Source organism: Argiope bruennichi, chromosome 5 (assembly GCF_947563725.1).
Source record: "Argiope bruennichi chromosome 5, qqArgBrue1.1, whole genome shotgun sequence".
Classification (NCBI taxonomy): Eukaryota; Metazoa; Arthropoda; class Arachnida; order Araneae; family Araneidae; genus Argiope; species Argiope bruennichi.
Genome location: NC_079155.1, coordinates 53,814,653 through 53,840,144, shown reverse-complemented (window position 1 = coordinate 53,840,144; position 25,492 = coordinate 53,814,653). Strand labels below are relative to the sequence as shown.

The following is a 25,492-nucleotide window of genomic DNA, read 5'->3' as shown; positions in this document are numbered from 1 at the left end:
CAAAAAGTAAAGAACTAGATAAATAAAATTTGGTTCTTAGGTTTAGCTTCTAAAATGTGGATTCCTATCAAATGACCCAAATATGATTACCAAGGCTCACAATTTTATGCTGGGTAGAGAGATAATTCTTTTTATATGAGAAAATGCTAAGGATAGCATTCCCATTGACTTATTACTCAAAAACCAGAGAAAGGTTGTTTGATCCATTTGTGTGCTTGTCTTATTTTGTTCATTATTTTTAATTCCAGAGGCCTCCAAACCAGGGAAAGTTATTTTATGACTCCTTCTGGGAGCACTACCTAGAAAGAACCAACACATTCCAAAGCATCTAATTTTTTGTGAATTTTAATTGATTCCTCTAATAAAGCAGTAAAATGTCATCATATGATATGAACAAATGTCAATGTATCATTTTTGTGACCTTTAATGTATTTGGCGATAAAGAAGTGTACCCTTTTGTGTATTTATCTTCCTGAAAATTTAGTTTATGTTTTGTTGGCATAATATCTACAGCAGCTGTATTGTTTCCCTCGAACACAAACCAGCAAGTGAGAAATCTTTCACCTGAGGAAAAACCTTTGCGGTAATAAACTTTTTGCAAAATCCATTCATAGTAGAGAAGAACTACTGTCAACTATGATCAGGTTGCTGTTCTTCAGTATTGTGGTGAAGTTTCTTTTGCTAGCTACTTTAGCAGGTAAAAAAATTTGATTTTTTAAAAATAAAACGTTTAAATTGTGACTGAAATATTCATGTATTTTCGTGCGTTTTTTACGAATTGTGATTTAAAAATTCATGTATTTCATATATCATTCATGCGATCTTTAAATCATTTGATTATTTTTTAATTATTTTATTAACATTTCATTAATTATTATTGTTACTAATTATTTAAAATTTTTAATTCTTAATTCAATATATTGAATGAAAAAAAATTAAAAGAACTTTGAAGCTCCAGTCTTATACATCGTAACATGATAATATTTCAGGCTTGATTCGTATATCTTTATTTTAAAAAAATTGTATAGCAAAGGAAATGTCCATATAAAATATATATTTAGTATTTTCATAATTTGCGCAAATAATAAACTAACAATAAGATGAAAAATATTGCTGTAAAATATACTTAAAATTTATTGGAAGTAGAGATAAAATTGTTTAAAATAAAGATGGTATCATTAAAGAGCCTATATCTTTAATTTAAAAACGACGTAGAAGCAAATTTTGGGCAAAATTTTAAAGCGAAAATTATTGAAGATAAATATTAAAATTTTAATTAAAGGAAAAAGTAAAATTTTGGAGGATCCTTTCTTGGTAAGTACCTGTTATTCAAAAAATAACTAACTGCCTGTTAAATTGTTCAGCTCTAGATAAAATGACTTGTCGCGCATAGCTTTTTGAAAAAAAAATTTCATCATGTAAATTACAGATAGTATGTCAGCCTGTAACAATTATAATATTGCACAAGTATTTTGCTTATGGGTGAATCAGGCATAGAAAACACGGAATTGTAGCATCCCCAGCGTTTTACAGTATATAAATGTGATCATTATTTGATTTTGTTCACATTTAAATAGATCAATTAATTTCCTCATTCATATTCGATATTTAAACTCATTGCCAGTTCACTTTCAAGAACATTTACTGTAGTTTCGTTGCTATGTATTCAATGACCTTTTGCTCGGTGCTACATCGTGCAAATAACATTGATGTAATTTACAGTTTAAAAACAATATTATACTAACATATAATTTTTGAATTGTTATTTTTACTTTCGATTAATTGGTCCTATCTCTTTGCAGCTGGCGAAACGGATGATTACCAGTGTTCTGGATATCATGAGTACGACGCTTCTCGTAAAGGAAATTTGTCTAGTCCTCTGTATGGTCAGAGGGCGCAGTACCCACCCAATCTCTTCTGTCAGTATAAAATAAAGGCTCCAGTTGGACACGTTAGTTTTTATTTTACATTTTAGAAAAACAATTTGGAACTGAAATATTAAGCTAATCTCTACTTTTGATTACTCCTACTAGAACTGATTTTCTCAAGTATTTTTCATTATTTGATTATATCCTCTCATTGAAATGTTGGACTAAATTATGCCTTAACGGCTTGAACTTCGGATTAGATTTGCAGTTCTTTCTGGGACAAAATGCTTGAGAAACAAAAATGTTTTACCGCTAGCATGATTATCCCGGGCTATCTCTGGTTCGTATATATGACAATTAATTATTATCTTGAGAAAACTAGTGAGTTGCAGAATTTATCAGTAGGATTTGTTTTATCATTTTTTTACTCAATTTGAAACTTAAAAGAAAGAAAATATTCTGCTATGATTGGCAGTTTGCGAAGTTTTGATGGAGAGCTTTGCCATTGGATGGCGGGAATGTACACGTGTTTTTCCCATTTGAACGTACAACAATTGCTGGCTAAGTAAAAAAATAGTTATGCAGAAAAAGATTTAAAAAAATAGTAAAATAGTAATTGTGTACGGAAGCGATGCAGATGATTTTTTAGACATAATTACGAAGAGTCGGATTTTGGATATAGTGAACTTAGGATTTAGATATAGTGAATATTTAACTTTTTTCGTTCGCCCGAGATAATTCGGGGGATTAAATTGATAAAACTGTATGCTTTCACATCTGTAATAAAAAACAACAACATTCAACATAAAATCATTGTATTTTATTTTGCTTCAGTTCTTTATATTCAGTAATAAAATAAAAATTTGATGATTTTTTTGTAATTTTTTTCAAAAAATTTGGTAAGGGAATTGGCTTAGAAATGTTAAAGAAATTTGTGACGATAAAGTGCTTATTGTGTGTCAAACATTGAGAAACTAAGGGATGACGTGTTCTTTGCATAAGTGAAAATATGCATTTTTGTTGGAAGTTTCAGTATTTAAAATTACTAATTATTTAATAAAAAATATCCCCCCCATTTCAAATTTTCTTGTTGATATATGAATTTCTGTTCTTACGTTCATATTTGATTTTTTTGTTTGATATTTGATTTTTTTTTCATATATGAATTTCTGGCATCAAAGTTGTGATAGAATTATTTAAGAGACGCAGATTTCATTTTCATACTTTTTAAAATTTTCGCATGTATTAAGTATGCAATAGTAAATTTTAAAACAGACACAAACTATGTTTCTTGTGTTGTCCAAAAATGCGTAGGTACGCGCTCACTTGGCTGTCTGTTATTATAATTTTTGAATAATTGAAAACAGTTGTATTCATATCAAATGCTGTTTTTATTAATATCATCCAGTTGTAGTTTTAAGGACTACAATTTACTTCGAACATTATCGATACTATAAAAGAGGAATAGTTATGAACTAAAAATATCACAGGAAGACTATCAGTAAATAAAAAGTTACTAATTACTCTTATTACTGATCATTTTTCTATCGGTGACAAATGCATCACTTTTTTTTCCTTCGTATTTGCCAAACGTTTTTATGCAACCCCTACAGTTAGTTCAGAGCAGTGCTAAGAGTTGTTCTTTTTGTTCTTATTTCAAACTTTTTTAAATTTATACTTTAAAATTGCAACTAACCATCTTGCCACACTATTCTACCGCTTACAGAGGATCAAAGTGACCTTCAAAGATTTTGACCTGGATCTGTCATCCAGATGTACGCAAGACCAGCTTGTCATCTATGGGAAAAACTATCGTGGTGTCCTGGGTACTTTCTGTGGGCATGAGCTCCCAAGACCGATTCTTTCGATCGATAACGAAATTAATCTCGTTTTCAAGACCGATTTCATACAAGGAGGGAAAGGATATCTTTTAGAATACGAATCGGGTCCTAATATGCGTAAGTAATATCAATTCAGTTTTCGTTTGGAAATGTTTTTGTTCATACAGGAAATAAAGATTTTATCTGAGAAAAATTGAAACATTGGCATGATATGCAATGGTGTAATGAAACAGTCAATAATGGGAAAACAGAGTATTGGGTGGAGAAGATGTAAATGAGAAAATAAATGGGCACTACTAAAAGACAAAATATCATTACTTCCTTGGTTAAAAACGTTTTGATTAATATATTTAATAAGTATTTTATTAAAAATGGGAACTTAGCAAAAGTTAATTTAGATATTAAGTCAGGATATAAGGAAATACTTTCTTTTACTCACACAATTAGAGTAAGGATTGCTAAAAGTAACATAAACTTCAGAAAGAGCTGGTAGCGAGGAAAAAAAAGTACACTCGTTCCGAATACAGCAAGACTTAATCAGAAGTTACATATTAGAATAACTAGTGAACTCAGCAAAGTTAGCAGCATTATATGCAGGATGTCTATTTTAATTGTGGTCCGATTAGATAATATCTAAATCGTTAGATAATATATGCATAGTTAGAAAAATACTTTAAATTACGTGTTTTATCATTTATTGTGTTATTTGAATTAGTAAATGTATTTCTGAAAAAATAAAACGTTTTAATTTTTATACAATAAATTGTTTAAAAAAAATTGTTTTATTGTTTTCCTATAAAATATGCTTGCAATGTTAAAATGTTGAGTAAGTTGGTTCCATTTCTGCAACTAAAACTGAAATACTAATGAAATTTGAAAAATTTCTTTATTAATATTTCAGTTTTATTTCATCAGGGATTATCCTTCTAACAAATCATGGATTGTTTCCCAAGTAACTACAGATTGGATTAAAATAAATGCTGGTCGCAAGAGAAGGGTATAAATTTTATTTAAAATGTTAGTATGTCAAAAATAATTTACTAGAAATGATTTTTTCATGTTGCATATCCTGTTTCGCTGTATTGTACAATATTGTGCGGGATTATATTACTCAATTTTCAACAATATTATACAATAGTGCAAATGTTATGTAATATATAATTTTGTATAATATATGTGTGCTACTAGGGCAATAGAAACGCTGGACTGTATAAAATTTGGGTATTTCCTAATTTTTTCAGCAATATTTTTTAACACAAACAAACAAAAAAAAGTGTAATTTTTCACATCATTCAAAGTATTGTTTCATATAGTAGAATATGCCCATTTCTAATGAACCGTGATTAAAATGAATAAATATTTCATGCATTTATGAATTTCAAATTTTGCATCTTCATTCTATAATTATTTTATGCTATAATGAAAATAAATCTGTATTTCTGTCTTTTTATTTGTTTTAAATTAACCTCTGTTACTGCTACAATTTACGATTCGTATGATTATCTCCATTTCATTCAAATTTATACAAATGAATACGAATGACTGGTCGTCGCTATGAGAAAATCGTTCCGAGTTCTAATGAGAAATGGGTCTCCTGCACAGAGCCCACACGTCATCAGACAGTCATATGTACTTTCATTGGTAAAAGTGATATTTATCTGGACATACTCCTCCAACACCGAGAGAATTAGTTACTTGCATGGCGGCATCTTCGGCATTTTATTCAATATGGCCTTGGATAAGGGTGCCCAACAATATGAAATGACAAATTTTTTCGTTGAGTGTTTATGACCTAGTTAATGAATATTCAGGATGATAGCATTTAGAAAACTATATGAGTAATCATAATACCTTATATAAGTCTTTGAATGTTAAAAATTTAAGAAAAAGTTTTTTGAAATTGGCAATTTTAAATTTAATCCTCTACCGATGGATGAAGAGGAATTAGATGCTGGTCCTTTAATGGCGAAAACATGTCATTTCTTTAAGGGCTAAGTATAGAGTTCATAAAATCACAAACACTCAAAGTTATAATGTAAGTTATATTATTATTTTTGGAACTTGTAACTTTGCATTAATTATTTTTAAATACATTATTTTCCAATTAAGATTATTCAATCATGTGTTAAGATATACTTATTAATTTTTTCCACAATGAGAGTTTGAACTGTCACTTACATTAATAATTTATTCTATTACTCAAAATATATAACATCACTCTATTCTGTTTCAAAAATAATCATTATAAAGAATATATTGTATTAACATATGCAGTTTTGTAAAGTAAACAATAATGAACTCGGAAATTCATCATTTTATCTATTTTACATAGTTGGAGAATTGATTTCATTTTATCGACTAACATTCTTAAAAATGTATGAACTGGTTTCGAAGTGAGCTTATCCGTTTTTCCAGAACTCTGCAAACCTGGCACTAAAGTGTGTCGCAATCGTAATTGCTACAACCCTAGCAAAGTATGCGATGGGGTGGATGATTGTGGAGACGGTACGGATGAAGAAGGCTGTAGTGAGTACGAAATTTGTATTGTGTTATTTAAATGTATAAATCTAAATATTTTGCATCATAGTTAATGACTCAGAATGTAGACAAATAACGAATATTAGAGTCAAGCCGTCTTCGTCTATCATTTATTTCGCGGAATTAATGGCAACTGAAAATTTCCATGAAATATTTTGTGTAACATGTTTTTAATAGCTTCTTCAATAAAATACTATTAAACTGCATATAATTTATACTATTCTTACACAGCATATATTCATTCGATAAACATATAATTCATACTATTTTAGAAGCCTTACATCGTTCTGTACAATGTGCTTTGCAATTTCCTAATTTCCTATCAATACTTTTACACGTCCAATTATACCACAGATAGCAATTATAGATTATAGAAATGTTTTTAAGAACGGGTGAACTTAAAATCTTTCATCGTTGCTTGATTCTAAAATTAAACTATAATTGTACCATATGAAAAAATTTATTTTATTAAATGCAAATCTTATACTGAAACCTATTCAACATGGAAAAATAAACCGAATTTTCATATCTGGATCATCAACAATGGATGGAAAACCCCCCTACCATAATAAAATATTAATAGCAAGAATTCTGAAGTTAAATATAATATAGAAGTATAGCAAAAAAATTAAGCTTTAAAGAAGAAAAAAAATAAGTGCTTAATTAGTATTAAAATTAAGTTAAATAATGAAAAAGAATCAATGCTGAAAAATTAAGCCGAATCTTCATATTTAGGTTGTTACGGATTGGAATGAGCGAGGATAGAACCTGCGACCTTGTGGTTCGCAGCCGAGTAACATGACCACAATACAAAAGCAATTGCCCTTGTAACGTAGCTGTTAACTGGCTTACAAGCTTTCACCACAAGGTCATTAACAATAGAAAAAAGTGAAAGTGAAATATTTGTATCAACAAAGAAAACGATTCAAGTGTCACTTCACAAATGTGTAATGTTATAAAAATAAGTTCAAAACATTTAAAAAAATTAATTTAAAATAAAAAAAAATCATATTGCAAAAAATTAATATCGACTAAAAGATAATTTTTTTTTGAAATTTTAAGATAAAATAAAAAAAAAAATGTGCAAAGCATTTTTGCAAGTTAAAATGAAGGAAAAAAAATTCATTTCATTTTTCATTTTTAGTTTATTAAAGTGTTAAAACAATTTCCTGAAATGTGCTCATTACCATCAAAGTTATATATATTTATATATATGTGTGTGTGTGTGTGTGTGTGTGTGTGTGTGTGTGTGTGTGTGTGTGTGTGTGTGTGTGTGTGTTTCAATCTATTGACTATCCAATCAAAGGGTACATAGGGAAAAGAATATGCAGAGTTAAAAATGTGTAAATTGTGAAGTTAAACTTTTTGACCGATAAAAGGTCAAGAAAACTCATTTAAAAATGTTTCAGCCAAAATATAACAAGAGTATGGGAAATAAGAAATTATACTTTATCTATTTCTGGTTTTTATTTATTCCATCACATCTAGAATATCGCTGCGAAATTAAAAAAGGTTATAAATAAGTAATACGTATATTCAAAACCGGCAGTCACGTGTCTCATCTACTTGAACCTATAAACAATCTCATCTACTTGATATATTGCCATTATCAATATCTTTTACTAATAAAGGAGATGACGTATGCGTATTGGTGTTTTACAGAACAGGCAATGACTAAGTGTGGCACAGATATGTTTTGAAGGATGAAAATGTGCGTCTCGAATCGATATATTTGAAATTTAATCAATTTTAATTCGTTAAAAATCCAAAGATTGTACTGCTTTTCCATGATAATTTCCGAAAATATTATAGCATAAAATTTTTTTACACCATTTTAAAATTTAAAAATTGTCCTCTCAACGATAACTTATTAGTATGCAATTTTTTCACTAAATTTTGGCAGTCTTTTAGAATTTAATTTTTTGTCTAAATTTTCTACCATTCGTTTTTACATGAGAATTGAGAAAGCGAAATTACATTACAGTAAAAGAAAACTTTCGTTTTGAAATAAATAAATTAGAAATTTAAATTTTAATACCATTCTGATGTCATAGGATTTGACTCCAATAGGAAGATTGATGTATACAATACGCAAAACTTGTGTATGGCTATTAAAATAACATGATTCGATTTTCGTCACAATTTGATAATTGAAAATAGTTTTTGTGAGAGAATCGAAGTTATACATAACAGATTTAATTGAAATTAAAAATAGCTAATATTCCCAGCAAACCAACTGATCGCCAAAGGTGGTTATTAAATAAATCTTAGAAAAATTTATCTTCCTAGAATTTGAAGGTCCCATATTGTGTTTTCGAATTTACATCTTATAAGGACAGACAAAAATAAAGGAACAAGCCGTTTATATATTGGCAGATATAGTCTAAAATTAGACACTGATGTATACGATTTTAAATCAAAGATCATACAATAAAATTTGTCTTTTTAGTTTCTACTTTATTGTATAGGAAGCATTCAAAACGTTCGAAATCGAAATTTTTCTAAACATTCGAATCTCCATCAATCTGGGAAACACAGTGTTGCAAATATGTATGTCTATGAATACGGTAACTCAAAAACACTTTAACTTTTACAACAAATTTGTAGATTTCTGTCAAATTTTGAGATTTTTTTTCAGAGGATGTCTGCCTATCTGCCTGTACGAATATAAGTTAATACGATAACTACAAACCAAAAAGAACTTGATGAATGACATTTGGTATACAGATTTAACATTTAAAATGCAGATACCTATAACATTTGGAACAATATTTGTCAAGACGTTGATCATCTGACATTCTGTAATTTCACAAGCATGTAAACACGATAACCGAACAAATGAAAGACTTTTATACGTGAAATTTTTAAAGTTATTTTGTTATAACAATTGTAAGTCTATGCCAAATTTTGGTTTCAATATGTATATTTGGTTGTATAAAAGATGTTCACATTAGACATTCAGTTTTCTGGTACTTGTGTATTAACAGCACCCCAACAATTAATTGCCAACTAATTACCATTGTTCATGAATGGTAATTAGTAATACATAAGTGCATTTATTAGACAGTATAAGAGAAACTCTCGTATCACTCCCATTGGTTGAGCTCATATGCATGCGAATATAGATCGGCAAACAGTATGTTGAATGATGGAATTGTTCCAAATTTGAATGTTGATCTCGAATTCTAGGAATAAAATCTTATGCCAAATCTCACACTTCTGAATTTTTAAGTTATTTTCATATCGACACAGACGGACCATTAAACGAACGTATTTTGTTCAAAAATCTTGAAATGTCCAGTTTTGGTGTAAAAACCAGATTACCAAATTTGATCTTTCTATCTTGTTGAATTCGTGAATTATTTGGTTCTTAAACTGATAAACAGGGAATCAATAACGATTTTTTTTTTAGACAAAGTGAGGTCTAAAATCTGGTGATTCATCAAAATATAAAGTCTAAATTTAGGCCGGGTAGCCTGGTTGGTAGAGCGTTGGATTCGCGTCCCTTAGGTTGCGAGTTCGAACCCCGCCGGCCGAAGATTCCCCGCGTGCTTGGTGACTGACGCGCGTATAAATCTGTCGTGGTCACAAAGTCCTCCATGTCGAGAGTAATACCACTGGGGCTATCGGATCAGGAGTGATCGTTCTCTGATTCAGGTCTAAATTACGATCTGTGAATGAAATGCGAGAATGAAGTCCGCCCCGTAAAAAGGGCTGTGACGTGTGTGTAGTTAAGTCGTACTCTTGGCCCAAGTTGGCTCTACGATAAAAACAAGAGGCGCTCCCCCTTAGGCTTAAATCGGCTAAAGTGCCATAATTAACAACAACAGACTAAATTTGGGAAGATTACAATGTTTTTTCGTTATATATTCCGTATACGAGAGAGTAAAGGAAGAAAGGGAGAACCTTTGGAGAGAGAAAGCGTGAAAGAATATTGCAAATTATTGTTAGCAGGCAGAAAATATTCTCGTTTTTAAACATTGGACATTTTGTGTTTTTATGCGATTGAGCCTTCAATTTTCAAATAAGTAACAATCTTTTACAAATGAAAACCAGCTGGAGGAGTCTCCCCAAAACTTTCTCGCATACTCTCTCATAAATTTATGATGTCAGAGAACGTCTATAACATGGCACTGGCGTACAATAATTTTAGCGTGAATATAGCATTTTTACTGAATCTATCTTCTTGTTATCCTTGGCGAGCTATTTTACGATGAATCCCTGGCATGCTGTTAATAATCTTCAAAAATCGAATTCGTGTTTGATATATGTTTTTTCTCAACCGATTGAAGCATAATTTTAACACAAAACTGCACTTATGGTCACAAAATCCCATATCAAATTTGATATATTTGCGTTTTTGAAATATCGCGTATACTTATTTCTAAGACTGACAGAAAGTCATCCCGTGGATGAATTTATCTCAAAATTTGACAAGTCTCTACTCTATAGTTTTAAATCTGTGTACCGGACCTTATCTATCTAGCTCTCTTCGTTTTGTAGTAATCGTATTAACTTGTATTCGAACAGCCTGGACAGACATATTTCCTCTGAACAGATTTTACTCAAAATTTGATAGATATCTGCAAATTTGGTGAAAAGACCGTATACCCAATTTCAACCTCAAATCGTTTTTGAGTTATCCTTGTCACAGATGGACAGACAGACAGACGGACGGACATATTCCAAAATTGTGTTTTTTGAACACAGGGAGATCTAAAACGTGGAGTCTCGTCAAAATCTCGAGTTCGTAAATTTTGACGATTGCTATACTTTCTCTATGTATAGCAATTTTCAATGGATACAAAAAAGTAAAAATGTACTTTTATTTCATAATTATTTAATCGGTGAATTGAACAAATTTGTATCTCTGGTGACGTTTTTAATTTCGTTCATTTTGCTGTCGCATTATGCATAGTTAATGTTTTGGTCTTTGGTAGTAAATTAAAGAAAATAATTCAAATGATTTCGTTTCTGAAGATCATCAACTGGTGGTCACACCCAGCGACTGTGGAACCCCCAAAATATCTCCAAACACCCGCCAAGGCACAGACCGGATGGTGGGTGGTGAGGAGGCCGTCCCTAACAGCTGGCCTTGGCAAGTGTCCCTGCAAACGGCCACTGTGGAGCCGAATGGGCACTTCTGTGGCGGAACGCTCATCAATACATTATGGGTACTCACAGCTACGCATTGCGTTGTTGGGTAAGCTCATCAGAATTGTTAAAAAATGAATTTAAGATTATATATTTCATTTATATCGATATTTTGTTTCCTATTTAGATTGTTAATAAGCGTATCCGCTATCCGCTATATCAAACTGACTTCTGGTTTAAAATTTCGTCATTCGATCTTCATATAATAGCAATCTAAAAGCTGTCCCAAAATTAACGGAAGATTTAAATTTGTCACCATTTCTGCAGTAATAGTTTGGCAATCTTATTAAAAATCAATTTGATTGATGATAGTTTAGGGTTAGTAAAAATGGAGCGTTAATCTATAGAACAACGTGGTGATGACGCTAGATCTCAATTAAATAAAAAAAAGGTTTTTCTTTAAATTGTTATATTTTTATTGAATCGTAAAGTAAAAGGATAGGATTATATATGGAATAACACACAGGGCAAATAACCTCCATGGCTTTGCTGCCCATATGCACTGTTTGGTCGGATTTTTTCCATGACCATTTTGCATAAATGTAGCTGAATTGCGTTGATAAAGCCTTGAATTTCCTCCTTCAATGTACGCGGGCTTTGTGGGATTGTTGGAATAGATCTTTGACTTCAAATAACCCCATAAAAAGATATCCACTGGTGTTAAATCATACGATCTAGGGGGCCCAATTCAGTGTGATCGCCAGATTTTCATTATTTTTGAGATATTGTTCAACAATGAAAATACGTTGTTCTATAGGGTAATGCTCCATTTTTATTAACCTTAAACTGTCAGGTGTCAAATGGTTTTTTATTAAGGTTGCTAACAGCTACTGCACAAATGGGGCAAATTCAAATCTTGCGTCAATTTTGGATCACTCTTTATTTGAAAACATTAACAAGAATTTTTTTTTTCCAGTTATGGATGTTTTAGGATACATTAAAAATTCTAGTTATAATTCTGAGCCGGACATTCAGAAGGCTTATACTTGTTACTTTACAGATTTCTGTGGATGATTAAACTTTGATATGAAACCTTTGAAAACTGATGCTTTCTTTGCTGTTGTATGACAAGCATTTGATCAAGCTATCCAAACCGTCATTATAGATCTAAATTAAAAGAAGTTATTGCGGAAGGAAAACGTGTCGACATAAAACACTCTGAATTAAAGGATCAGAATCTACTTGACCTTATTTCTTTTTTATTGACTTTATAGGTTTTTTAAATTCTTGTCTACATATTATTTTTTGCTATGCATATTGTGATATTTATGTGTACTCATGCTTTTGGTTGCTATTGTGCTTGTATGTGTGTTTTACTTTTTGACCCTTGCTACTTGTTTACATTTTTATTCATATATGAGCCGTTTATTTTGAAGGTGGGGCAAGTCCATTTTTGAAAAAAATGGAGATAATAGTAATATAAATAAAACTTGTTATGATCTTTTTTATGCATAAAAAATTTAAAGTAAAAAGAAAATCAGATTCTTGTATTTTTGGAGATCGCAGTTTTAGCTCTTAACAGTATTGAAAATCTATTTATTTTGAAAGTGGTGCAAGTCCCTCTTAGTTTGAAATTATTTTTGACAGATTATATAACGGCAAAATTTAGCTCCTTTTGCTGTATGGTGAAGCAAATGTGGCCCTTTGATATCATGTCTGAAATCTAGTCTAGAGAGATAGTTTCTATCTATCTCTCTTTGATAATGAAAATCGATGGTTGTATAGTGTTTCATAAATAATAAAAAGTATATCTTAATTTTATGTTTCGATAATAATACGGCATCGTGTGTGTCTGTCTCTACAGCATCATCTATCTCTGATCAGATCTGCATCTAATTAGGCCCGAATCTGATATGATCAAAATAGAACTGCATCCAGTTAGGTCTGCATCTAATTACATCTTCATCTATTTAGAAAAGCAAGTAACTAGACATAATTAAATCTGCATCTAATAAGACCCGCATCAGAGTTGCATCAAATTAGACTAGCTTCTAAATAGAGCTGCAACTAATTAGGCCTTCTTCAGATATGCATTTGATGAGATCCATATCTAAACAGATCTGCGTCAGGTGTGCATGTAATTAGGCTTGCGTCAAATCTTTATCTAAATAGAACTGCATGTAAATATATCTAATTAGATCTGCAACAAATTAGGCTCATATCTGCATCAAATTAGATCCGCTTCTAAAGAGAACTGCATCTAATTAGTCCTGCATCAGTTCCGCATTTAATAAGGCCCGTCTTTAAATAGATCTCCATCTAATTAGGCCCGAACCTAATCAGATCTGAATAAGGTCGGCATCTAATTAGATCCGCATCTAAATAGAACTGTATCTAGTTAGATCTGAATAAGGTCTGCATCTGATTAGGCCCGAATCTGACCTGCTTCTTATTAGAATTGCATCTAATTGGAACTGCTTGTAACTGGATCTATTTAGATCTGCATCTAATTAAGCCTGCATTACACCGGCATCTAAGTAGAACTGTATATAACTTGATCTAATTAGATCTGCATCTAATTAGGCCCACATCAAATCTATCATCAAATTAGATCCGCATCTAAATCTGCATCAGGGTTGAATATAATTAGATCGGAATCTGGTCTGCATCTAATTAGTCCAGCATCAGTCCTGCATCTAAGTAAGCGCGCATGAGATCCGCATTTAAATAGAACTGCATCTTATTAGCACCAAATCTAAATGGATCTGTATCTAATTATATCTGAATAGGGTCTACATCTTATTAGGCCCGCATCAGTACAGCATCTAATTACATCCGTATATATTTAGAGTTGTAAATAACTAGACATATTCAAATCTGCATCTAAAAAGGCCCACATCAGATCTGCATCTAAAAAGGCCCACATCAGATCTGCATCTAAAGAGCGGCGTGTAATTAGGCCTGCATCAATTCTGCATCTTATTAGGTCTGTATGTGGTTTGCATCAAATATGATCCATATCTAAATAGATCTGCATCAGGTGTGCATCCAATTAGGACGACATCAGATCCGCATCAAATAAGGTCGGTCTCTAAATAGATCTACATCTAATTAGATCTGAATCAAGCCTGCATCTAATTAGAACCGCACCAGACCTGCATATTATTAGAATTGCATCTAATTAAGCCTGCATTAGACCTGCGTCTAAGTAGAACTGCATATAACTTAATCTAATTAGATCTGCATCTAATTAGGCCCGCATCAAATCTATCATCTAATTAGACCCGCATCTAAATCTGCATCAGGTTTGCATCTAATTAGGTCGTAATCAGGCCTGCATCTAATTGCAAACGCACCAGACCTGCATCTAAATAGAACTGCATCTAATTAGGCCCGAACCTAATCAGATCTGAATCACGTCAGCATCTAATTAGAATCGCATCTAAATAGAACTGCATCTAATTAGATCTAAATCAGGTTTGCATCTGATTAGGCCCGAATCAGACCTACACCTTATTAGATATGCATCTAATTAGATACATATCTAAATAGATATTCAACAGACCTGCATCTAATTAGATCCATATCTAAATAGATCTGTATCAGTCCTGCATCTAATTAGATCTGAATAAGATGTGCATCTAATTAGGCTGACATCAGATCCGCATCTGATAAGCCCGTCTCTAAATAGATCTGCATCTAATTAGATCTGAATCAAGACTGCGTCTAATTAGATCTGAATCAAGACTGCATCTAATTAGAACCTCACCAGACCTGCATCTAATTAGATCTGAATCAAGACTGCATCTAATTAGAACCTCACCAGACCTGCATCTTATTAGAACTGCATCTAATTAGAACTGCATGTAACTAGATCTATTTTGATCTGCATCTAATTTTGCCTGCATTAGACTTACCTCAAAGTAGAACTGCATATAACTTGATCTAATTAGATCTGCATCTAATTAGGCCCGCATCAGATCTATCATCTAATTATATCCGCATCCAAATCTACATCAAGTTTGCATCTAATTAGATCGGAATCCGGTCTCCATCTAATTACGCCAGCATCTGTCCTGCATCTAATTAAGAGCGCATGAGATCCACATTTAAATAGACCTGCATCTTATTAGGACCGCATCTATATAGATCTGTATCTAATTATATCTGAATCAGATCTGCATCTTATTAGGCCCGCATCAGAACAGCATCTAATTACATCTGCATATATTTAGTGCTGTAAATAACTGGATATGTTCAAATCTGCATCTAATAAGGCCCACATCAGATCTACATCTATGTAGATCGGCATCTAAATAGAGCTGCATCTGATTAGGCCTGCATCAAGTCTGCATCCAATTTGGTCTGCATCAGATCTGCATCTAATCAGATACATATGAGCAGTTTATTTTGAACGTGGAGAAAGTCCATTTTTGAAAAAAATAATTATATAATGTTAGTTATAGATAAAACTTATTATGATCCTTTCATACATAAACAATTTAAAGTAAAAAAAAAAAATCAGGTTCTAGTATTTTGGAGATCGCTTTTCGCTCTTAACAGTATTTTTACAAAAAGGCTGATGCAACTGAAATATTTCCGAATTAAATGTATGTTTACTATAATTTATTAATTTTGAAAGTGAGGCAAGTCCATTTAATTATAATAAAACTCTTATTTTTTTAATCAGCATTGTAAACACTATTAGATTACAAACTTACATTATCTGGTACCACAAAATATAAAAAATATATCTATTAATACTTACCAATATTTTAAAATTTATTGAAACGCAGACCTTTAAATATCTCGCAATATCAAAAAATGACTTGCCCCACTTTCAAAATAAACGGCTCATATGATTCAGAAATTTGTAATTCTTTATTCTTTGTTGTCCTTTTTTTATATGTGTTTTAATTTGCTTTGTTTCTTGTGTATTTTTGATTAATGCGCTCTGCAAATGAAGTCAGTCTCTGACGCATGCTTATTTCAAATAAATAAATAAATATATAAATATAGTTCCGAAAGAGTTTATCCCAGAATTTTAATGGTACGTATTTGTTCTAACAAATATTTCAGGTGATTAGCTTTTTTTTCGATTCTTAAAAAAACAAACAAACTCCAAATGAAAATTATAAATAAATGAATAAAGAAGTGTAGAAAAGGTTCAGTAATTTTTCTTACAATTATCCACTTTTTTCATATCTTTCACAGTGATTTTCTTATCCATCTTTAATAACGAATTTTACTGAAGTATCTTGTAGATATCTATCTTCTTCTGATCATTATCTGATATCTTGAACAGGAAAGCTAACCCAGGAGATATCAAGATAGTTCTCGGATCCCACGGGAAATTCACAAAAACTCCATACCAGCAAGTTCGAATGAGTGCCAAAGTGATCTCCTATCCTGAGCTTTTAGGAGCTGATGTGAGTGAATTCGTTTCATTATAAAAATTTAAAACATTTCAATCGTAAAGCTACAAATATTTAAGTTTCAAATCATGTTTAGTTAGAATGTTCAGATGCTCACCTGAAGTTTAAAATCTGAACGAGAAAAAAATATGTTTTCTTTTCTATTCAACCCTTTCTAGGGCCGTGGAAAGTATGCTTCCCACCAAATTTATCAATCTTTGTATGAAATTATGTAGGTTGGCATAAGTTCTGACAAATTTTTTTAGTAAGTCAGAAGATTAAATGCTTCAATTCTTTATCTCAGACAAAATGATGTGTCTTGATTTGTTACTTAATTATTAATTAACCAAATTAATTAATCAAATTAAATTTATCTAATAAGCTAAATGAATCCCTTTTCTTATTCTAATTTCAAGCCTAAAAATATTTAAACATAATATGACTAGAAAAAAATGGCCCTTTAAAGGGTTAAATCAACTGGAGGTGGAAGCTGCCATCCTTTAGACAGCCTGTTGAGCTAACTTTTAATTTTAATCATCATTACTTGTTTAAAATTTTATTTACTGCTTATTTATACATTTTTATAAGAGAAAATGTTCTTACGTGCGTGGTTTCTCTAACAGATCAAACCATTAGACCAAGAGCTACCTAATTCAACATAATGCACTTTAGAAGTTGCGAATGTAGTTTATTTAAAATTAATTAATCTAAATTTAAGCAAAAGTTTAGAGTTTTCTGAAATAACTTCCAAAAATATGAGTGCATAAAAATGATTTTAACTCTTTCAAAAATTAAAAATGTATCTTTTCTATAACAAAATTCTTTTGCCGTTCAATTTTTCTAAATTTTAAAAACTTTTAAAAAATATTTTTTGCGTAATATTCAACAATATTTTCATAATGATAATGAAATTCAAACCGCTTTCATTGTTTTATGAAATATTAATTCTTGATATTTTCTGCTATTGTTAAAAGAAAAATTCTGTTTATTATCTGCGCATTTTTCATGAAAATTCATAAAGACAGTGAAGTTGCAATGATGCGAAAGACAATGTGCATTTAAAAAATCGATTCCTTACACAGTTGCGCTTTTAAAAGTTTTTTTTTTTTTTTTTGATGTCAGAAGATTTATTCCAGTAAGAAAGTTTAGGAACTCGGTAAATTGAGTATATGTGTGATGTTAAAATAACGGCTTTATATCTATCGCACCTTGATGCTTAAAAATACTTCCTTGGGGGAACTATATAGTTCTGCTTGAGAGATTTAACTCAAATTAAACATTGGCAATATTCCTGAAGAACTATCTGGTTGATAAAGGCTGATTATTAGTTAACAAAATTGTTAAATATTTACTGCCAGTTTCAATTTTTTTTTTCTTTTGCTTTACTCATTTTTAGACAAAGTTTTTTTAATTAATATTTTTAAATATATCATATTTCTGATCTGAAATCCGTCAACTTAAAATTAACCAAGTTGCTCTTTCTCGAAACAACTATTTGTGCTATTGTTGAAAGAGTAGCATTTAAACATAGCTCGATATTTATAAGTTTCAATTTCTAAAAACCAAGAATTAATTTCCAGATGCCAAATTAAGACTTAATATTTAAGATTTTGGTGGACGATTGTGGACCGAGATTGTTCTTAACTGAAATAAATCTTTCTGATATATTTCTTGAATTACTTATATATTTAATACAACTTAAATTTATTAAATTTAAATTGTATAAATTTAATATTAATATGATATTTATTCTTATTTGCATTAGATAAAAGATTCTATAATATCTTTTAACACTGATTTCCTTTTCAGATACAAAATTATAAGTTGCTGGATGACGTCAGTCTTATTAGACTAAATGCGCCTGTCCAGCTGAACGCAGGAGTTCATCCGGCGTGCTTGCCCACTTTCGGCCATAATCCTCTGCCTGGCTGGCATTGTTACGCAACTGGCTGGGGAGAAACTAGAGGTATGGTTTCCTTTTCTCACAATCATATAATATTAACCCTGTCACTATGGCACCTAATGCTATTTATCTACGAAAAATAATACATTGGTGACAAAGTTTGCGCGAACTCATTTTTTTATTTTCTCATATGCTAACTTTTTGCGCTCGGATAAGGAATTCTACGGATAATTATTCACTTAATACAAGGGCCTATTTATAGCCCCCGAAAATAAATGTATATAATTGTTTTAAGTTGGATTTCCCCGAAAAATTAATCTACATCTTTTTATCACTATGTAGGTATATTTAATAATCAAAAATAAATAAATAAAACGTCAAAATTCATTCACCGTCTCGAATGGTTCCTGAGAGGAGATATCCGAGTGCAAAGAGTTAAGTACACTAAGAGAAAGTATTGTAGTGATCAAAAAATTTGAATTTCAACATTTGCCTGTGTGTCTGTAAATAAGATAGGCCAAAAAACGCTTTGAGCTAGCCGAATGAAATTTAGTACGTTATCATTGCTTTGTTCACAGTAAAGTGCGTGTTTGTTCAAACACATGTGCACACGATAATTACAAAGTTAGGAGCAAGGACAACGCAAAAAGTAAATAGTAAAGCAAAATACTTTGTAGCAAAGTACAAAGTAGTAATAAAGCTCTACAAAGTAAAGAATTAGATGGATAAAATTCGATCCACAGAGTTAACACTTCAAGTGTAAACTTTTACCGTATTTTGAATCAAAACTGTGGAAATGTTGGTCATCTGATGTTTGTACTTTCTCATACATATCAAAAAAGCGCACAAAGAAAAACCACATTTAGCATGTGAATTTGCTTTTAAAATTATAATTATCTGCTAAATTTTAATTTAAATCAGTTGAAAAAAAAAGCCTCCAAAATTCATATTTTTTTTTTCACTATACTATGAAGTACAAAACTCTCATATGGAAGATACCGAAAATAAAAATCTGAAAATTCTTAAGGATCTGAGATCGTTCAAGGTCTTTCAAAATGTGCAGATTCTTTGTGTAGAAAGGGGATAACACTTTATATGAAAGAAAACTTTGAGAGGCCATCCCCGCTTGTTAAAAAAATTGGTTGAAATAACGGGATTAAAATAAAAATTATATTCTTTCCTTTTTCTGAATTTTCTTGAGAATGTACTGAACAATTGAATAAATGGGATGAATTACTTATAGAAGAAATATTATATCAAAGTAATATTTATCTTTAAATCAAGATAAAACAGTAAAGTTTGTCAAGATTTTCTCAAATTGAGTATTTCTTGGAGAAAACTCTAAGTATTATTTCTTTATTTTATGCTTGATTTCTTATTGCAATTTAACATATAGAATTAATATTAAGAATTATGAAGCAATTTGAAAACAATTAAGAAGTCCTTTATGTATAATCTGAATAACTTACATTTACACAGTAATTCTTCTGAAGATTTGTTTATTTTTTATACTTATCTGACTGGCAATAATTTTATTGAAAAACTCATCTCTTTAATTTAGTTTCTTTGATTTAATTCAATTGAAATAACATAATAAATAATTAAAATGGGCTTTTAAATAAACTAAACCATTTACTTATTATATTTTTATAAATTAATATATGCTAATAAAAAAGAATCACCCGCTTGAAAGTGGTCAGAAAAGTCTATGTAATAATTTTTTATTTTTCAATTAGAATAGTATTTATTTTTAAATGTTCTTTCTTCCTCAGGAACTGGATCCTCGCACGCGTTAAAGCAAACGTTACAAATTGCTCAACCTCGGGAGAAATGTCAGGTCAGCAATGAACTAAGTCAGGTGTGCGTCGGAAATACTGGATTGTCTGCTTGCCATGTAAGAACCGCTTTTTCCTCCCTTTCTCATATACAAAGTGTACAAAGAGAAAACATTATCATAAAAAAATTCAAATTTAGGTGAATTGGGTCGTATTTCGTTTCAGTGAATAGCCAAAGATGCATATTCTAGTATACGACAATGCATAAAACGTTCATGTGTGGGACTGTGAAACTAAAGATCTGCGCACTCGGGGAGTTTACAGCAGTGTGAAAGTCCCACAGTTTTATGCGGAAGGAGAAGAGGAACCTCACTTTCATTTGTGAGATAATTTCGGAAAGAGCACGTCTGCTGGTCTAATTACATTTTAAAATTCTGATTGTCCATTTTCAAATACTGCCTTTGTCATTCTTTTGCTTAGATATAGGATTCAGATCATTCTGATGTCTTTCAGTTTAGAAATGGCGCATGTCTGTCCTAACGCTGAAACATTTCCAGATAAAGATATCAGTCAAAGCATTTAATCAGAAAGAATTGGTCATATGTATTGAACAATTAAAGTTTCTAGTTAGCGTCTTTCAAAAAAATTAATCGTGAGTAGCAAAAATATTATTTTTCTCTAACGACGGTCATTGTTTTCTTATTTTCTCGTATGCGAAGTATCAAGTAAGTACTGTAATCGGGAAAAATTTCGAATTTGAAAATTTTGGACCTTTCAAAATTCGATAAACGTCTTTTTGGCATCATGTCTGATTGCCTGTCCGTATATCTGTCTGTCTGTAACAAAGATAATTCAAAAACGAATGAAATGAATTTGGTATATTTTCAGTCAAATTTGTAGATTTCTATCAAAATTTGATCGGAAGCTATTCAGAGGAAGTTATAAAGTCTGTCCAAATATAAGTCAACACGATAACTAGAAAGCGAAGAGAGCTGGATGAGTAAAATTTGGTATACAGATTTAACATCTTAAGTGTAGATACTTTTTAAATTTAAATACCTTAGGCTGTTGATCGTCTGTCGTCTATACTTTCACAAACATGCAATTGCGATAGCCGTAAAACGCAAATGTATGAGATTTAAATATATGTCTTTGTAACTACAATTGTAGCTCTGTGTTAAATTTTGGTTTCAGTCGGTTATATACAATGAAACTAAAGCGCACATTTGATTTTCGTTTATCTTCTGATAGATGCTGTGGCTTATTAGCCAAAAAATCGCCAAGGATCATGTGATAGATTCAGTAATAAAGCACAAAAGTCGTCTTAAAGATCAATGCTTCATAACTATTGTTCGCCAATGTCCTGAATAACATTTGTAGTCCTCTTCAAAAGGTCCATAATTTCAAGTATGGGGGGGAGGGGATAATATCTTTGTCAGAGAGTGTACGAGAATGTTTCGAGAACACCACTACAACTTCTTCTTCTTCTTCTTTTTTTTTTTTTTTTGAAAATCTGGAACTTTTTGTGCCATAACGTTGAAATATATTGTTAAAAAAATTAGGATTGTGACTGAGTGAATTGAGAATGACAGACGCCGGCTAACTGAAATAAAATTATAATTATGATCTAATGAGTTACAGTCACAAACAATCAGAGGGAAAACAATTAACACAAATCATTTTAGACAAATACTAACGACGCTGCATTTCCGATGGCTGGAGATTGATTTCTTGTTTCTCTATATCGCCGCTAGAGGGCTTCTATTTGTTACAGGGTTAATTTTAAATTAAAAAAAAATTCAAATGAATTGGGCTGGTTAAAAAAAAGGCATTATTTACTTTGATATATTTAATAGAAATTGAAATTTCTTTTAAAGAAAAGAAGTATTTGAGATGAAAAAAAAATAATTATAAAATAAAAAGATCTGCTTCATAAAAAATGCATCATAGATTCAAATCGATAATTAATTACCCAAGTAAATTCGATTTAAACATATTGTGATTAAGTCGTTGTTGGATACAGCCGCGAAAGTACCTTTTAACATTATGATACAAATGACGCTGAAAGTATAACCTTTTATCTGAAGGAATGTCATCCAGAAGTGTTGACATCAATAAAATGAGTTTGGAATGAAAAGATTACAACTAATGCCAATTTTTACAAACAAATTAAACAAATTTTATCTTATAAGATAAAAGATAGGCATACAGCAGAATGAATATATGAAAAATATAACATTAAAAGATTATTTATCAACCTGTTAATATCTAGTATCCAAGACTCAATTGTCACTCTTTTTCAGTTATTTTTATTAGCTTTATATTCTTCCGGTGAGTTTTAGAGTCTCATTGCATTTTTAAATAATATTTATTTAAATTTGCTATCCTATAGACAAAATAGTGCAAAACTATGAAAATTATTAGTTTGCTGAAACATTATGCTTGATTGCTTGAGACCACTAAATACGGCCTTCAAAGTCTGCGATGATTTTCATTGATGAATTCAAAATGGGGAAAATCTGAATAGACTTATCTTCTTTTTTTTTTATTCATATCTTCTTTTTTTTATGCATATCTCTCAGTAGTATGAGAAATCTTACAAATTTCTATGATCCTGTACCATTATGGTAAACTTGGAACCATTTGTATTCCGTTCGTTACAAAACAAATAGGTAGGATTCTGTACCTCAACAAGTAACAGGTAAAAATCACATCTTATAAAGCCAAGAAATGAAAATACCTAACCACCAGAATCCGTAGTTAAGAACTTACCTTATACTAACCATCAAACAAAATTCAGCACAAAAGAGGAAAAAAAAGAAAACAGCATGAAAGCATGAATCTCAACTGCATTGACAGAACACTTCAAGCAAGTGGCGGCAATATTGTGGTTTTGAAGATACTTTCTTGGCATTTTCTGGGTTCTTTGATTACTGTGGAACAAGGTCTGAATGCCTAAGAGTAGTTAAGTGTTACTGCAGATCAAGTATATCCTTTTATGTTAATGGAGAATGAACACTTCCAGCAGGACAATATTCCCTGATATAAAGTCGTTATTGTCCGCTGATGGTTCGAAGAGCATGACAGAAACTTTACGTGACACAGTTGGTCTGAACAATCACCAGATATCAGTCTAGTTGATGATCTGTGGGATGAAATTGAACTGTGTATAAGGAACCTGGATAACGTACCGTTGTAATTTATATAATTGTCGTTATTGTCCGCAGATGGTTCGAAGAGCATGACAGAAACTTTACGTGACACAGTTGGTCTGAACAATCATCAGATATCAGTCTAGTTGAGGATCTGTGGGATGAAATTGAACTGTATATAAGGAACCTGGATAACGTACCGTTGTAATTTATATAATTGTTGTTATTGTCCGCAGATGGTTCGAAGAGCATGACAGAAACTTTACGTGACACAGTTGGTCTGAACAATCACCAGATATCAGTCTAGTTGAGGATCTGTGGGATGAAATTGAACTGTATATAAGGAACCTGGATAACGTACCGTTGTAATTTATATAATTGTCGTTATTGTCCGCAGATGGTTCGAAGAGCATGACAGAAACTTTACGTGACACAGTTGGTCTGAACAATCACCAGATATCAGTCTAGTTGATGATCTGTGGGATGAAATTGAACTGTATATAAGGAACCTGGATAACGTACCGTTGTAATTTATATAATTGTCGTTATTGTCCGCAGATGGTTCGAAGAGCATGACAGAAACTTTACGTGACACAGTTGGTCTGAACAATCACCAGATATCAGTCTAGTTGAGGATCTGTGGGATGAAATTGAACTGTATATAAGGAACCTGGATAACGTACCGTTGTAATTTATATAATTGTCGTTATTGTCCGCAGATGGTTCGAAGAGCATGACAGAAACTTTACGTGACACAGTTGGTCTGAACAATCACCAGATATCAGTCTAGTTGATGATCTGTGGGATGAAATTGAACTGTATATAAGGAACCTGGATAACGTACCGTTGTAATTTATATAATTGTCGTTATTGTCCGCAGATGGTTCGAAGAGCATGACAGAAACTTTACGTGACACAGTTGGTCTGAACAATCACCAGATATCAGTCTAGTTGATGATCTGTGGGATGAAATTGAACTGTATATAAGGAACCTGGATAACGTACCGTTGTAATTTATATAATTGGACAGTGGAGTTCATCAGATATGGCCTCAAATTCCTGATACCATCTACTAAAAACTCTTCCGTGCCAAGAAGAACCCATGGAAGCATTAAGGGCCAAAGATTGTCTGTCGTTATAGTGAAGGTTTGGTCATAATAATTTGGCCACTCAGTGTCGTAAGCAAGATTCATAGTCAAACTAAGTTGTTTCAACCAGTGACACTTACATTTTTGCATATTTTTGTGATTCTGAACCATTATATAGTGAACCTAGAATTTGTAAATTTTCGCAGTTTTTCTGAATGTATATTCAGAATGTTCTAATTTGCAAAGATACTTAATTCAGAACTTGTAATATGAATTCTTTGATATTCTAATTCTTGTAGAATATTTTAAAAGCACAATTTTCACACTTGATGAATTAACACAATTTCCTACAATACGGTTTTGGTTTACTACGGTACATTTACTGTAAAATTTTGATTTCAAGTATTCTCCCGATATTTATTACATCTTAATTTCGCTAATTTTTGCTTTGATATTGACACGATTCGTTATATAACAGCACTAAAATTCACCAAAATCATTCTTATTTTTCTGTATTTTTAATATTTTCTTTTACATATTTTTTTTTCGTAGGGTGACAGTGGGGGACCGTTGCAGTGCCAAATTTCAGACAGATGGTTCGTGATGGGAGCTGCTAGCTACGTCACCACCTCCGATTTGAATAACCGAGGTCTCTGTGCTGGACCTGGGGCTCACACAGTTTACGCTACCACCGCTCTCAAATTAGACTGGATCAAGAGGATTATTAATAAATATACATAAATAAATCTATATTAGATAATATCTAATATTCTGTGTGTCAATGTTGCACTTTCATTTCACTGGACTTATTTCTTGTTT

The 25,492-nt window shown here is 31.4% G+C and overlaps 1 protein-coding gene across 1 annotated transcript; it reads left to right on the top strand.

The window, feature by feature from the left end:
- The first annotated feature begins 551 nt into the window (after positions 1-551).
- Positions 552-25,455, top strand: LOC129968945 (chymotrypsin-like protease CTRL-1). Its single transcript, XM_056083310.1, has 9 exons — positions 552-697; positions 1,803-1,951; positions 3,595-3,826; positions 6,125-6,235; positions 11,228-11,450; positions 16,647-16,770; positions 18,565-18,721; positions 20,431-20,552; positions 25,226-25,455. Exons 1-9 carry the CDS (start codon positions 637-639, stop codon positions 25,412-25,414), a joined length of 1,368 nt encoding a protein of 455 aa, XP_055939285.1. The 5' UTR covers positions 552-636; the 3' UTR covers positions 25,415-25,455.
- Positions 25,456-25,492: the final 37 nt, after the last annotated feature.

Excerpts from the sequence above, each read along its gene's own strand:
- LOC129968945 (XM_056083310.1), top strand. The coding sequence starts at position 637 with ATGATCAGGTTGCTGTTCTTCAGTATTGTGGTGAAGTTTCTTTTGCTA. Across the intron at positions 698-1,802 it reads TTTGCTAGCTACTTTAGCAG|CTGGCGAAACGGATGATTAC; the intron begins GTAAAAAAATTT and ends ATCTCTTTGCAG. Across the intron at positions 6,236-11,227 it reads TACGGATGAAGAAGGCTGTA|ATCATCAACTGGTGGTCACA; the intron begins GTGAGTACGAAA and ends TCGTTTCTGAAG.